This window comes from Ostrinia nubilalis, chromosome 16 (assembly GCF_963855985.1).
Source record: "Ostrinia nubilalis chromosome 16, ilOstNubi1.1, whole genome shotgun sequence".
Classification (NCBI taxonomy): domain Eukaryota; kingdom Metazoa; phylum Arthropoda; class Insecta; order Lepidoptera; family Crambidae; genus Ostrinia; species Ostrinia nubilalis.
In genome coordinates this window covers 13865631-13882123 of record NC_087103.1, presented here as the reverse complement: position 1 = coordinate 13882123, position 16493 = coordinate 13865631, and the positions used below count along the sequence as shown (strand labels likewise).

At 47.6% G+C, this 16493-nt stretch overlaps 1 protein-coding gene across 1 annotated transcript in view; it reads right to left on the bottom strand.

The window, feature by feature from the left end:
- Positions 1 to 1677: 1677 nt before the first annotated feature.
- The window catches only part of LOC135079570 (recQ-like DNA helicase Blm), a 48003-nt gene continuing 33187 nt past the window's right edge, over positions 1678 to 16493 (bottom strand). Inside the window, exons 18-24 of the mRNA XM_063974222.1 lie at positions 13493 to 13653; positions 11411 to 11545; positions 9160 to 9321; positions 6162 to 6352; positions 4821 to 4989; positions 2952 to 3223; positions 1678 to 2350 (exon numbers count right to left, since the gene is read on the bottom strand). Of these exons, the coding sequence (XP_063830292.1) occupies positions 2253 to 2350; positions 2952 to 3223; positions 4821 to 4989; positions 6162 to 6352; positions 9160 to 9321; positions 11411 to 11545; positions 13493 to 13653 (1188 nt within the window). The 3' untranslated portion in view covers positions 1678 to 2252. The remainder of the gene's footprint in view (positions 2351 to 2951; positions 3224 to 4820; positions 4990 to 6161; positions 6353 to 9159; positions 9322 to 11410; positions 11546 to 13492; positions 13654 to 16493) is intronic.

The window sequence follows — 16493 nt, the reverse complement described above, 5'->3', positions numbered from 1 at the left end:
GGAGGCTTGGCAAAAAATAGGTGTGGATATTTTTCATTTGTATTAAAAGATTATTTGTTAATAGTGGATTATTTTTCAAAATATGTAGAAGTTATAGCTTTACAGTCACTATCTACAGAGGAGGTAATAAAAGCAATAAAACAGTGTTTTGCACGCTTTGGAATTCCAATTGAATTAAATAGTGATGGAGGACCTCAATTTACATCTATGAAGTTTAAAGAATTTTCACACAAATGGGGTTTTCAGCATACAGTTTCTTCGCCTTATTATCCCAGAAGTAACGGTATGGTAGAAAGGCACATACAAACTATCAAAAAGATGCTAAAAAAATGCGTAGAAGATAAAAAAGATCCATATCTAGCAATATTAGAACTTAGAAACACCCCCATCTCAAACAACATTGAATCACCTAATCAAATATTGTTAGGTCGTAAAATTAGAGGTCTGATACCAAATCTGGAAAGCATCAGTAGTCAAAGTCAGCAGAAGGTCAGAAGCGAATTATTAAAAAGGCAAACTAATCAAAAATATTATTATGACAGAAATGTTAGGCCGTTGAAGGAATTTTCAACGGGAGAAAATGTATTAATAAAAAATCACAAAAATGGGACTTATGACAGACATGCAAAGATATTGGGTCCATCAAATAAACCTAGATCATATAATGTTATAACTGAATCGGGAAATATTGTTAATAGAAATAGATATCATTTAAAAAAGAGCTCAAAAGATTATAAGTTTGTTGCAAGTGGTGTTAAAGAAATAGAATATCCAAAGTTTAATAGTTTCAATGAGGCTATAGAAGTTGAAAATACAGGATTTAATGATTGTTATGAGAATGTAAGTCACCAGGACGCACTTAATAATAAACGTCTATCACAGAATGAAACCAGCATAGAACCTAGCTGCATTGTAGAAAATAGAATGGAAGATAATTTAAATAATCATACATCACAAAATAATTGTAAAAGGTCAATTAAAGGTAGAGCCATTAGGCTTCCTAAATACTTAGAAGATTATGTGCAGGGTTAATTAATTATAGTTATGCTAATTGTTTGTTTATAGGCATCTAGAGTTTTGTATCAGAATCAACTGATAACAAATGTATGTATCTTTTAATTAATTTGTTAAAAGGAAAGATGTAACATTATTGTAATGTGACAACACTACTGAGAATAGACTATAGATTGGATATGTATTGTCTGTGAATAATGGAGAGTAAAACAGGATGTACATGACACAGTGATTATTTTATTTAATAAATCCCAAATCATCAACAGTTAAATACAATAATATGATACTAATCATTGCCCAAATTATTATACATCGCCTTCCTGCTACTTATAAGGTTCTGAAGTGGAGGCCAGGTACCAGAAAGCGCAGCGTAGGACATTCACCGTGGACCGACGACCTCGTTAAATGAGCACTCTACTAAATGTCTGCGTGAAATGACTACGAAAAAGTATATTTTGATTCGAATGCTCATTTTGCGAAGTGCACATTCTGCGTCAAATTCATCAAAACCTGCCGATGGTGAATCGAAATAGTGCACGAAAGGTGCCCGTATATTCAATATCGGTATATCCCTTTGCTTTATTCTCCCAGCTGTTTTGTTGACCACAGGCTATCTATTTCATTCTTACAAAACGGGTACCTATGTTAATAAATGAAATATAGTTTAAGAAGAAAATTACTTTATTAATATTTACAGGTATCATCAATTATCACATTTATATTAATAAATTTATTAATTTAATTTAATAAATTGGTTTGAATTAATTTAGATAATTTCATGTTGGTTTATTATTGGAGAGATTAATGAATGTTTCCGAGTTTCTTTTGAGATTGATATTATCAGTTAAACATCAGTATTTAAATTCGATTCAATCAATAAAAAGTTATCGAGAATTACAGTCACAATATAAATCTAAATTAGACAAAAAGTAATAATGGCGCCTGTGATAAGTTTCAACATTAGATTAAATAACTAATCACAGATTCTTACACATTTTGGAGTTTGAATCGAGTTTTGATTCACAAGCTAAAATGTCCAAATCGAATTTAAATAATAATTCTGGCAATAAACATTTTCATTTTCATTTTTTAATTTTCAATTATACTGAAATATCAGGTACATTTGAGCCCCTTTTCAATCGATTACCGGCAGCGATTGACTGGGCCAAATAAATCAACTTATTGGTATTAAATTATAGTAGGTAGATTTATAGCAATGTAGCAGTTCTTTACATTTTTCACAGCAAGTTGAGCTTAGAAGGGTTAAAGACACCTGGCCGCGTGTTGATGACGGCGGAATTGGTCCTCGGGACAGGCATACTGCCCAGCTTGCTCGCTGAAAACAGAATTCATGTGTTTAGTATTTTTCAAGTGTTAAATATTACCCCTTTGTCTTCAGACAAATACTTAAGATGTACGTTTTCTTTCTTGAATTAAATAGGTATGTTAGATGTTAATTTGTAAAGAACGATAAGTGTGTTACAACGTATCGAAATTTAGACTTAGCGTTAAATAGTTGGCAATATTTCGTCGTCAAATATTAGAAATGTTATATTCAACCGCCTTTACACTTATAAATTTTAATCTTACGACAAAGAAATTTCAAATGTAAACAGTCTATGTAAATCGCTTATCGTAATTTCTGTCTAGTTCAGTGGTTCTTAACCTTTAAGTCACGAGGGACCATTTTACCAAATTTCTGCCTTGTCAGGGACCACTTTTTTTTTCAAAATCCTATAAAAGGGGAAGTCGATTTCTCGCCCACTGTGCGCCGTTTGCGTTGTGTTAACTCGACTCATCACGTCACGTCACTTGTTTATTACGATGTCTTCGTGGACCATTTGGAATGCCTCCAGGGACCACCAGTGGTCCGCGGATCACCGGTTAAGAATCACTGGTCTAGTTGCTTATACAGCCGTCAAAAGTAAAGTACTCACGAGCTTTGGTTGCAGCGGTTCTCGCTAGCTTGGTGGTGCCGCGCCCGGCCCCGCCCCTACCGCTGGCTCCGCCCCTACTACTGCTGGCTCCGCCCCTACTAGTGTTGGCTCCGCCCCTACTACTGTTGGCTCCGCCCCTACTACTGTTGGCTCCGCCCCTACTGGTGGAGGCGGTGCCCCAACCGGTAGAGGTGCTATTGGAGCCGCGACCGCGAGTGTAGGAACTGCGGTAGGCTTTCTTCTTAGCTGACGACGTGCCTTTGCGCTTGTATCTAGTGTAATACAAAAGTACAGTTAGAACGAACATAGTATTAGAGGCCGGTAGAACTATTCTTATAAATAAAACACTGAATACTCAACTTCCACACTATATTGCCTTATTTTAATTACAATTCATAACTTAGCACAAAAGCGCGGGGAGTCGTCTCCGCGCGTCCCTCTATTCATTGACGTAATGTCAATGTCACTATGACAGCATCTCATTGGCCACAACGATACCGTTATTTTAACGTTTTAGATTTTTCATAATTAACAATACAGTAGAACGCCGATTATCCGAATTAATTGGGACCGGGGTCGATTCGGATAATCGAAAATTCGGATAATCGGACATAGACTGGTAATAAATAAAAACGAACTAACACAAATATATTAAACTGATTAAATTAACAAAAACAGTTCTACAATAACGCTCAGTTGAAATATATCTGGAATCCAGCGAGTTCCAACTTGTTACAACAAAACAAATAAAAAATTACTTGGTTTTATTTTTTTATATTAAGCTTAGGACAGCTTAGGACCGATTCGGATAATTGGCGATTCGGATAATCGGCGTTCGGATAATCGGCGTTCTACTGTAGTTATTTTCAAGAACTGGAGACAGGCCCATGAGTCTTAATCGGTATGATTGGAGGAATTTAGGCGCGATTTTTGAGAAGCACCATGCTTCTATCTAATCCCAGAGATGGTTAATCTCAGATAAATAATCCCGTTGGCATCTCATGCTAAGCTAAATATGCTTGTGTTAAGAGTGGGTTCAACACAATAGTAATAGGGGATCGAACCCACATTCTCGGTTCACGAGTCGGCCATTCCGACACCTTCACCGTTCGGCTTTCGTCGCTTATTGGATACTGATCCTAATACATTGTAGAGGGTAAAGCCTGGTCCGTGAGCACGTAGAATCCCGTCCAATGACCCCAAGCTGCCCATCCTTGTCGCTCGCACGTAATTATGTTGCTGTCGCGCTCGCACACTCACTGCGGGCTCTCAGTCGTGACAGCAATATAATTACGCGCGAGCGATAAGGATGGGTAGCTTGAGGTCATTGGACGGGATTCTACGTGCTCACGGACCAGGTTTTAGCAGTTTTTTGAAGAATGAAATAAAAATAGCTTGCACATACCAGTTGAGCCGAAAGACGTAGCGTGGGCAAGCCTCCCACTAGATGGACCGACGATCTGGTGAAGGTCGCGGGAGGTGCCTGGATGCGAGCGGCGCAGGACCAATCTTTGTGGAAATCCTTGGGGGAGGCCTTTGTCCAGCAGTGGACGTCTTTATAATTACGGTTGCATTATTATTATTTTTAGTCGGTGTCTTCTCTAAGGGATGCGCAATAAGCAAGGGCGTCCGCGGAAGACCAGCTTCGTGACTTGCCCTTTTGAGCATGTCACGATAAATTCTGAGCGGGTGCCTATTGGCACAGTTTTTTTTTTCTCTTACCCTTAACTCTTTGTTTTATAGCTTATGTATTATTTTGTGTTTTTGTGTATTTTTTTCTGTATTGTGTCTTTTAATGTGACAATAAACCTATTCTATTATATTCTATTCTTTCGGCTGAAACGAACGAACCCAGTTGTGACATCTTACCTCTTCCTCACGCCTCCACGGTAGGTCTTCCGTCCGCGCTGGCTGGCCGTGCTGCTTTGGCTGGCCTGGCCCAGGCGCGCCCAGTCCGTGTCGGAGTCACCTCCCGACTCCTGGAAGTCATCCGCTGGCTTCTCTTCTTCTAACTCGTCTTGGTACTGCATTAGCAGGCCTGTGGATAGACGACATTGTTGAGATTTTTTCTTATGATCATAGCATGAGTGATGAATTGGGTGATACAATACTGAATGGAAGGAGACGAGTTCTCGAGTGGCGACCACGGGCTGGAAGACGTAGCGTGGGTAGGCCTCCTACTAGGTGGACCGACGATCTGGTGAAGGTCGCGGGAAGAGCCTGTATGCGGGCAGCGCAGGACCGTGCATTGTGGAAAAACTTGGAGGAGGTCTTTGTCCAGCAGTGGACGTCATTTGGCTGAAACGAACGAACGATCGAACGAACGAATGGAAGGAAAGTTGACGATAAGTTTGGATTTTCTGCAGTATCAGTTAGAATAGGACTGCCACAAGGGATAGTTTTAACACCTCTTTTACTGTATCTTCTTTCATATTATGGATAACGAGCGCATATTTCTAACAGTAAATTCAAGAGCAAACATGATGTGCGTTGTCTCGTTGCACGTTTTATTGAGCCATTGCGTTGTGTATACGTGCAGCGAGGTTTTTACAAGGAACATTTTTAGCACCTTCCCTGTTGCCCACTCAGGACTGTCACAAGGGTCACTGTTAGCACCTTTTTTGTTTTCGTTTAGGATAGGACTTCCACAAGGATCACCTTTAGTACCTCTGTTGCTGCATAGGACTAGACTCTCACAAGGGACACCTTTAGTGCCTTTATCTTTTGTCACTCAGGACTGCTACAAGGGTCACGTTTAGCACCTAATCTGTTGCTCCGGAAAGGACTGGGATCTCACAAGGGTCACTTTTAGTACCTTAAAGTAAACTTACCGATCTTCTCGACCGCATATCCCGAGGTGATCTTGAGCAGGTCTGCTCCGTACTTGTCGTAGTTGGCGCGCGTGACGTGTGGCAGCGCTAACATGTCTTCAGCTGTCTCGGGCAGGCGCACCGCCATGGCCTTGAGAGCGGCATGTAATATCACTCCCACAAGGGACGCCATTGGTCGAAGTGATGTGCAATAGGGCTTTGTCCTCCGCTTTGCGGCGTTGTTTAGGATAGGGCTGCTTCAAGGGTCACTTTTAGTACCTTAACTGTTGCTGCTTAAGGCAGGACTCCCACAAGGGACACCTCTAATCCCTTATCTGTTGCTTAGGATAGGATTGGGCTCTCACAAGGGTCGCCTTTAGCACTTGTATTATAAACTCACCAATCTTCTCGACCGCATATCCCGAGGTGATCTTGAGCAGGTCGGCTCCGTACTTGTCGTAGTTGGCGCGCGTGACGTGAGGCAGCGCTAACATGTCTTCAGCTGTCTCGGGCAGGCGCACCGCCATGGCCTTGAGCGCGGCTTGTGGCAGGACTGCCGCAAGGGACGCACCGCGCGCCGCACCCATTTCTCTGTGGAGGTTTAATAAAGTAATAAACATCTTGCGGATCAAAACAGACGATATGCTTATCGTTTAAAATCAGCATTGCCTTGATAAAATTAAACCCTAACGTGTATCATGGCTCCACTGATGAGTGAAAATGCGATAGTCCTTATACAGCGTCAGCGCTCACCAGTTGGTGCTTATAATTTAGTTAGACAAATACAGCAGATGTAGCGTTTAATTAGTCGGTGCTTGAGGTATGGAAGCGAAACGGGAAGTTTTTGTGACGTCAAAGGTCAAACATCAGAGATTTCAGATGTGCTTCAGGTTTTATGCTTTGTCACGTCATGTCACCATATTGTTTGTTACCTACAAATATTCATCGCGAGTCCAATGAGAGTTTAACTTTCCCCCGGGACAAACATGACCACAGGAGTTGCAGCAGTGAGAATAGCCCCGTTACCTACAAGTATTATTTTAAACTTTACTATAATGTTGCTCCCAACCGGGTAACATGGAAAGCATTGGGGGAGGCCTATGTTCAGCAGTGGACGTCCTACGGCTGAGATGATGATGATGATAATGTAGCTACCTGCAAGCCACGGCCACGCGCGAGTCGGCGGCGCCAGTAGCGAGCCTTGTGGTCGCACTGCACAGGGAACACTGTGCGCAGCGCACTGCTACCTGCAGGCCTCCACCAGGTCGACGGCGCCAGTAGCGAGCCTTGTGGTCGCACTGCACAGGGAACACTGTGCGCAGCGCACTGCTAGCTACCTGCAGGCCTCCACCAGGTCGGCGGCGCCAGTAGCGAGCCTTGTGGTCGCACTGCACAGGGAACACTGTGCGCAGCGCACTGCTAGCTACCTGCAGGCCTCCACCAGGTCGGCGGCGCCAGTAGCGAGCCTTGTTGTCGCACTGCACAGGGAACACTGTGCGCAGCGCACTGCTAGCTACCTGCAGGCCTCCACCAGGTCGGCGGCGCCAGTAGCGAGCCTTGTTGTCGCACTGCACAGGGAACACTGTGCGCAGCGCACTGCTAGCTACCTGCAGGCCTCCACCAGGTCGGCGGCGCCAGTAGCGAGCCTTGTTGTCGCACTGCACAGGGAACACTGTGCGCAGCGCACTGCTAGCTACCTGCAGGCCTCCACCAGGTCGGCGGCGCCAGTAGCGAGCCTTGTTGTCGCACGCATAGGGAACACTGTGCGCAGCGCACTGCTAGCTACCTGCAGGCCTCCACCAGGTCGGCGGCGCCAGTAGCGAGCCTTGTTGTCGCACGCATAGGGAACACTGTGCGCAGCGCACTGCTAGCTACCTGCAGGCCTCCACCAGGTCGGCGGCGCCAGTAGCGAGCCTTGTTGTCGCACGCATAGGGAACACTGTGCGCAGCGCACTGCTAGCTACCTGCAGGCCTCCACCAGGTCGGCGGCGCCAGTAGCGAGCCTTGTTGTCGCACTGCACAGGGAACACTGTGCGCAGCGCACTGCTAGCTACCTGCAGGCCTCCACCAGGTCGGCGGCGCCAGTAGCGAGCCTTGTTGTCGCACGCATAGGGAACACTGTGCGCAGCGCACTGCTAGCTACCTGCAGGCCTCCACCAGGTCGGCGGCGCCAGTAGCGAGCCTTGTTGTCGCACTGCACAGGGAACACTGTGCGCAGCGCACTGCTAGCTACCTGCAGGCCTCCACCAGGTCGGCGGCGCCAGTAGCGAGCCTTGTTGTCGCACGCATAGGGAACACTGTGCGCAGCGCACTGCTAGCTACCTGCAGGCCTCCACCAGGTCGGCGGCGCCAGTAGCGAGCCTTGTTGTCGCACTGCACAGGGAACACTGTGCGCAGCGCACTGCTAGCTACCTGCAGGCCTCCACCAGGTCGGCGGCGCCAGTAGCGAGCCTTGTTGTCGCACGCATAGGGAACACTGTGCGCAGCGCACTGCTAGCTACCTGCAGGCCTCCACCAGGTCGGCGGCGCCAGTAGCGAGCCTTGTTGTCGCACGCATAGGGAACACTGTGCGCAGCGCACTGCTAGCTACCTGCAGGCCTCCACCAGGTCGGCGGCGCCAGTAGCGAGCCTTGTTGTCGCACTGCACAGGGAACACTGTGCGCAGCGCACTGCTAGCTACCTGCAGGCCTCCACCAGGTCGGCGGCGCCAGTAGCGAGCCTTGTTGTCGCACTGCACAGGGAACACTGTGCGCAGCGCACTGCTAGCTACCTGCAGGCCTCCACCAGGTCGGCGGCGCCAGTAGCGAGCCTTGTTGTCGCACTGCACAGGGAACACTGTGCGCAGCGCACTGCTAGCTACCTGCAGGCCTCCACCAGGTCGGCGGCGCCAGTAGCGAGCCTTGTTGTCGCACGCATAGGGAACACTGTGCGCAGCGCACTGCTAGCTACCTGCAGGCCTCCACCAGGTCGGCGGCGCCAGTAGCGAGCCTTGTTGTCGCACTGCACAGGGAACACTGTGCGCAGCGCACTGCTAGCTACCTGCAGGCCTCCACCAGGTCGGCGGCGCCAGTAGCGAGCCTTGTTGTCGCACGCATAGGGAACACTGTGCGCAGCGCACTGCTAGCTACCTGCAGGCCTCCACCAGGTCGGCGGCGCCAGTAGCGAGCCTTGTTGTCGCACTGCACAGGGAACACTGTGCGCAGCGCACTGCTAGCTACCTGCAGGCCTCCACCAGGTCGGCGGCGCCAGTAGCGAGCCTTGTTGTCGCACTGCACAGGGAACACTGTGCGCAGCGCACTGCTAGCTACCTGCAGGCCTCCACCAGGTCGGCGGCGCCAGTAGCGAGCCTTGTTGTCGCACTGCACAGGGAACACTGTGCGCAGCGCACTGCTAGCTACCTGCAGGCCTCCACCAGGTCGGCGTAGCAGCGCTCTTCGATGCGCTTGACGAGGGCAGCCACGGGCGAGTCGGCGGCGGCGGCGGGCGCGGCTGGCGCCAGTAGAGACGCCTTCTTGTCGCATTTCATAGGGAACACTATGCGCAGGTTGCCTGACATTAGTCTGGGGACAAAAAAATATGCTCTTAGGATAATTTTAAGTAATTTGAAAATTATAAATAACTTGAAAAAATCGAACTGTCTAAGGCGAGAATTGAACCCACGACCTTCCGCTTGCCGGGCGACTGCTCTTCCAACTGAGCTACTTAGACACTGGATGAACCTGTCGAAATTTTCAAGTGTAATGCGCTGTTACGGCCAGCGTTTATTTCATCAATGTTGGGTATTGACAGAGTAAATAAAAATGAGTAGGTCATCTTCATAGAAACGCACCGAGCGCGGTTTGTATGTGAGCGCGCCAATATACGTATGCGGCGCGCACGCACACACTGACAAAATGCGGCGCAACCACGACTGGCTCCCCGCTAATCCCCGCTACCGCATCCGACCTACTCATTTGTATTTACTCTGGTATTAAGATTGGGAATTGAGATGCGACTCTTAACGCTAAAAGTTTAATAATTTTAAGTAAGACGTTTTAGCTGGATATACATGGAGTAGACCGTAACCGGCTGGGATCCTGTTCTACCAGGGCCACAAGGAGAAAAACTTCTATAAAAAACAACTGGAGAAGGGGTTTGGAGGTCCTTTTTTAGCTGGAGTTGCTCGCTCGAGAGCGAGCCACAGCTGCGGACGAATGTCCAAGTTAGGACAATAACTCGCGGCTTCGTTTCATTGGGTTCTGGTGGATACCATCGGGTTTTAATAATAATAAAACGTTTATTTCAGACATTACATCCATAGGTGTTAGTAACATGATAATCTTAATCTAGTGTTAGTAATAAGCTAATGACAAGTAGGTAGATAATTATTTATGTTTTAGTTGGTAAGCCCCGCTCTTGGGCCTTCGGTGGACAAGCCTTGGCGGGGAGAGTCCCGCATATACTCACTGGCCAATGGGGACGGGGCAAAGTCTTTCCTGAAAAAGAGTGTAGGGCCGACTAACTTTTGTCCGAGAGCTAATATCGGATGTGTTCATGTCTGAAAAACGTTATTCGAAGTTTTCAATGTTGCCATCCCTCTCACGCAAAGCGAGATGCCAGCATGAGCGACGGTGACAGATAGATCCGAAACTACGTAAACAGCGTTTCGGAGTAGCCCTGCAGTATCTTACTTGTCGACGTTGGGCCCGAGCGCCAGGTAGGGCCGATGTGGTCGGTGCCACGAGGCGCTCCGCCAGTATCGGCCGTGGTCGTGTCTTACTTGTCGACGTTGGGCCCGAGCGCCAGGTAGGGCCGATGTGGTCGGTGCCACGAGGCGCTCCGCCAGTATCGGCCGTGGTCGTGTCTTACTTGTCGACGTTGGGCCCGAGCGCCAGGTAGGGCCGATGTGGTCGGTGCCACGAGGCGCTCCGCCAGTATCGGCCGTGGTCGTGTCTTACTTGTCGACGTTGGGCCCGAGCGCCAGGTAGGGCCGATGTGGTCGGTGCCACGAGGCGCTCCGCCAGTATCGGCCGTGGTCGTGTCTTACTTGTCGACGTTGGGCCCGAGCGCCAGGTAGGGCCGATGTGGTCGGTGCCACGAGGCGCTCCGCCAGTATCGGCCGTGGTCGTGTCTTACTTGTCGACGTTGGGCCCGAGCGCCAGGTAGGGCCGATGTGGTCGGTGCCACGAGGCGCTCCGCCAGTATCGGCCGTGGTCGTGTCTTACTTGTCGACGTTGGGCCCGAGCGCCAGGTAGGGCCGATGTGGTCGGTGCCACGAGGCGCTCCGCCAGTATCGGCCGTGGTCGTGTCTTACTTGTCGACGTTGGGCCCGAGCGCCAGGTAGGGCCGATGTGGTCGGTGCCACGAGGCGCTCCGCCAGTATCGGCCGTGGTCGTGTCTTACTTGTCGACGTTGGGCCCGAGCGCCAGGTAGGGCCGATGTGGTCGGTGCCACGAGGCGCTCCGCCAGTATCGGCCGTGGTCGTGTCTTACTTGTCGACGTTGGGCCCGAGCGCCAGGTAGGGCCGATGTGGTCGGTGCCACGAGGCGCTCCGCCAGTATCGGCCGTGGTCGTGTCTTACTTGTCGACGTTGGGCCCGAGCGCCAGGTAGGGCCGATGTGGTCGGTGCCACGAGGCGCTCCGCCAGTATCGGCCGTGGTCGTGTCTTACTTGTCGACGTTGGGCCCGAGCGCCAGGTAGGCGGCGGCGATGTCGTTGGTGACCACGAGGCGCTCCGCTAGTAACCCGCGCACCACCAGTTGACGTAGCAAGCGGGCAGGGTCGCTTCGTTGCCATGACTTGCATCTGGAAGTGACAGACATAACATTATGAATCAGTTTTGTATTGGTGTTTATAGGACCTTCAGGCTGGTTTTAGTAGTTTTAGTGGCCGCTCCGCACGGCAAATCTGTATGAACTTCTAGGGAGCGTTTTAGAGTAATGCGGTCCGAAGGAACCGCTCGCTCCCTAGCAGTTCATACAGATCGGCTGTGCGGAGCGATCCGCACTGACAGTCCGCGTGACACTAAAACCAGTCTCACACACCAATCGCGGCGTCGTCAGTTGAATGTCAGTTGCGTTCAGTGATCCAGCGCGCTGGACCGCTGCAGAACGGTAGGTAAAGTAGTTTAAAATTAGCATTGGAATACACAGTAAAACTAGGTCTTCCTTAAACCACATACAGTGGAATCTCTATAACTCGAACCTCAAGGGAAATGCAAAAAAAATCGAGTTAACGAGTTTTCGACTTAACAAGAACTTCGAGATACAAGGACTTAACTGCTGAAATTTCGACTTGTAGAGGACGGACAAGCTCCGCTATAAGTAATCGTGTCCTGTGGCGACAAGGACAAACATCACGTTCACAGCTGTGTTACTTAGAAAGTTTTATTGATGTATTCTTTACAAGACAAAAACAATAGATTAGAAGCCCCGAACCCGAACATTCATTTTGGATTTTATTGCTATTATTTCGGGGAATTCCAAGTAAGACGTTATTATATTTTACTAACTACGACTTACGGAGTCCCCCTTTTTTTTCGAGTTATAGAGTATAAATATGTATCATCAATACTTCGTAGGGAAATAACATTTTGTTCGAGTTACAAAGTCTAAATAATTCGAGATACCGCGTATTTAGGTGCTCAGCGGAAGGGAATGGCAATTTTTTTCGACTTACTGAGGATTTTGACTTAACGAGGTTCGAGTTATAGAGATTCCACTGTAATAATAATGAACTAGGTTCAGAAAGTTTTCTTCGCGAAGGTCTTTAAAATGTCTACTCAATGACGCCAAGTAGCTTGTCTCAGAGTCGAGCACCGTTTAGTTTACAAACGTCAAGGTTCGGCCACACCAACGTGATCACACGCGATCAACCGGCGTGCAGCGATGGCGATCAATGCGTTTAGGTCTGGTCGCCATCGCTGCACGCCGGTTGATCGCGGTGTGATCGCGTTCGTTTGGCCGAACCCTCAGTGATCGGTATTATGCCGATGCGATAGGGCTGACAGTTACAAGAATTTACTGTGTCGCCATCTAGCACACCGCACGCGTAATTTTGTTCCTTCCATAACGATTTTTTTTACAATGAGTGAAGAATACACATGTCACTCACTTACTCGTGAATCCCTTGTGGATTAAACCTATCGGCGAGTACGCCACACGTGTTTCGTTTAAAGGCCTATTCAGATCTAAGCGGTATTCGCTACCGTCTGCGGCAGAGAAAACCCAATGGGTATGCGGTAATAATACTGTTCAGACCTAAGCGGTATTCGCTACCGTCTGCGGCAGAGAAAACCCAATGGGTATGCGGTAATAATACTGTTCAGACCTAAGCGGTATTCGCTACCGTCTGCGGCAGAGAAAACGCTCTAGCCGCGGTACTTGATGCTAAATACCTGAGCGAAACCCGCGCGGTATGTACCACTACCCACAACGGCAGCGAATATCGCTCAGGTATGAATAGGCCGTTAAGAATAAAAATACTTTAATCAGCATAGAAAAATAAACTAAAAATACAGTACATATAACACATATAACGTTTTTTCGATGCCTACTCCCCGATGAACAGTGGGCTGAGTGTGAGTTTTCATCAAACGCACTCACTAAGAGCGCGTTTAAAAAATGTATGAAAATTTTACTTTTTGACATTTCCCGCTAGGGGCGCTGTACAATCCGTCATACATTAAATGTCATTTTTTGACGCGCTCACTAGTGATGTAAACTCGCACTAGGCTTTCAGGCCAGAACTTACTTCCCAAACAGCGGCGAGTCCTGCAGCGGCTTCAAGCGCTGCTGCATGGAGCCCTTGAGCGCGTCGGCCACGTGTAGCAGCGTGTAGGGCGAGCGACCCGAGCGGCACGCGTCGCGCAAGCTGCGTGCGATCACGCGGCACTCCTCCGTCACGTCTACCGGCTGGATACAAAGTAACGTGACGTCAACAAGTGCGCTTACATATTTAAGCGACAATGGAAGCAGAGTAAATACAAATAAGTAGGTCATCTTCATAGAAATGCCCGAGCGCGGCTTGTATGTGAGCGCGCCAATACGTATGCGGCGCGCACGCACACACTGACAAAATTTAGCGTGGACTACCGGCAGGCCTGGCTCACTCCGCGCGGTACATCCGATAATTACCTACAGCGAAGCGCCCCGCCGGCGGGTATTATTACAGTCGAGTGTCACGCGCGCGCCTGTCAGGACGCTGGCGTGAGTTGTAGTAGGTACCTACCTAATTCTACGATCGAAGTATTATTTAAAAATGGACATAAAGAGGAAGAAATATTGTGCGGCGTTCGGGTGTTTAAATTCGAAAAGAAATCTACCGGATTTTATTTATCTTTTTTTTCGCTTCCTAAAGATGCTGAAAGGTATGTTGGCCATGTAGGTAATCAATAATTCTTAGGATAGTATAGGAACCTAACCTACCATGACTACTGCTCAGAATGCGTTCGTTCGTTTCAGCCAAATGATGTCCACTGCTGGACAAAGGCCTCTCCCAAGGTTTTCCATAATGAATGCGTTACACTACCCCTTTCGGACCGCTCCAATACAATTGTGCGGGTTACAAAATCGAGATTATCTCATTAGTTTTACATCGGAAGTGGATGGGCTGAGTATCTTACGATTGTGCGGGATGCGTTCTTTCACCTCCCGTGCAAATTTTGTCCGAAGCGCAGTTGGTGAGCCGGTTACAACATGTACAGTTCATGACTGATTGCGCTCCCCGACTTGGCGAAAGAAAGTACCTACTATGGTTTTATTTTGTAATTGTAGTAATATACAAGTTATTGATTAGACAAACAGTTAAAAATATCATCTTTTTGTGATAACAGTGACTACTTGTAAGCAAAGGTTTTGGCGTAACGGCTTAACGAACTTAACTGACACAATTGTATCGACGTGGGCCCTACAATACCTTATGCGTATTTTAAGTTTCTCATAATTATTAATTTTTCATGGTTTCCGTACCATGTTTCCGATTTTAAACGACGCTACTATCTAGAGATGCGTAATGCATCTGGGGATGAGAGCGATGACAACGACAAAAGCTAGTTTCGGCTACTTCAGATGAACTACTCCTCTTCATCTGATGAAGGCTCAGACATTCATGATGATACATACCTCTGAGCATGCAAGCAGCATGGTAGACGAAGCCCTTCAACCTTCAACATCTTCCAGGAGACGCTGTTCATGGTATAGGAGATATTAAAACTCCATAGGAATATTTCGAGCGCTATATTTACTGTTGAGCTCATGGAACAGAAGGTTTTGCCCACAAATCAATATTAAATGGCAAATACTGGTATATAAATGTAACCTGTTTATTCCTTACTGGTTATAAAGACGTTTTTCGGAATACATGCCATTGATAAAATTTCCAAAACCCTTACAAATTTGACCCTCACAATTGTACGTGGGAAGTGAAGGGCCCAGTTTGATACAATTGTTGGTATATGAATTTTCCAAGATGGCGTCGGAAAATCTGGAAAATGATAGCAGATTCGTAATCTGCGGCCCCAAATTACCTAAAATTCATGTTCAAAATTACAAATTTCTTTCTAGTTTAAGCGCGGGTCCGAAAGGGCTACATACGTACTGTAGCGGTAAGAAAAACTCTTTGCGCCGGGTATAGGCTACGGCGGTTGCGATGGTAACCAGGTTGTTGATGTCAGGAGAACGTCAGGTAGTACAATAGGAGATTTTACAATATATTATATTTTATTCAAAAGTGACTACGTGAGTTTCCATAAGCCACGTACCCTTTATTGGTGACCCCGATTTTCGTCCAATTTGTCTACAACTGTACTGCTTAATTGCTGCAACGGACAAGGACTACTTTTACACGTCAGACCTGAACTCCCGACCAAGGGTCGAGTAACGAGTTCCAACTTCATTTTGGAACCGCATCACCCCGTGCCCGAGCTCACACCTAGAAGTTGACACACAATTTGTTCCGTGTTGCCTGCTCCGTGCTCCGTGTTCCGGGTTGACACACCACGCCGCGTTCACCACAGAGGGAAGAGGCTCTTCTTCTTCTTCGTCAACTTTTGGACGAGGAGCAACTGGGAGATAGAAAGCCATCACAATTCCTGCGGCACCTTCGCTCGCTAGCGGGCGACGTTCTGCCTAATGATGATTTCTTGCGGGAGTTGTGGTTAAGACGCCTTCCACAAAGCGTCCAGGTAATTTTGACAGCGCAGGTCGATTTACCCCTCAGTAAAGTGGCTGAAATTGCTGATAAAGTTATGGAGGTAGCTCCACCTATTATGGGATCTGTCGTGGATGCCGTTGAAGCGAATACGCCGACTTTGACAAGTTTAGTACAGCGAATTGATGCGTTGGCTGAAAAAGTAGAGGCTCTACGCTCTAGCAACTCTAGTATTCAGCGAGGTCAATCTTCGTCTAAGTCTCCAGAGCGTGTTAACAAGCGGCTTTGCAGATTTCATAAGCGTTTCGGTGAAAAGGCTCACAGGTGCATTTCTCCATGTTCTTGGGAGGAAAATGTCAATAAAGCAAAAAACTAGACAGGCAGTCATTGATGGCGGCATCTGACTGTCTAGAGCCCGGCCGCCGGTTATTTGTTACTGATGTGACATCTAAGCGTCGTTTTTTGATCGATACTGGTTCTGACCTCTGCTGCTTTCCGCGTCGTCTTCTAAGAGGAACTCATTCCTCTTCAGATTATGTGTTAGGTGCAGCTAATGGGAGCTCAATCAGGACCTATGGCACAGTGACTCTACGCCTTAATCTAG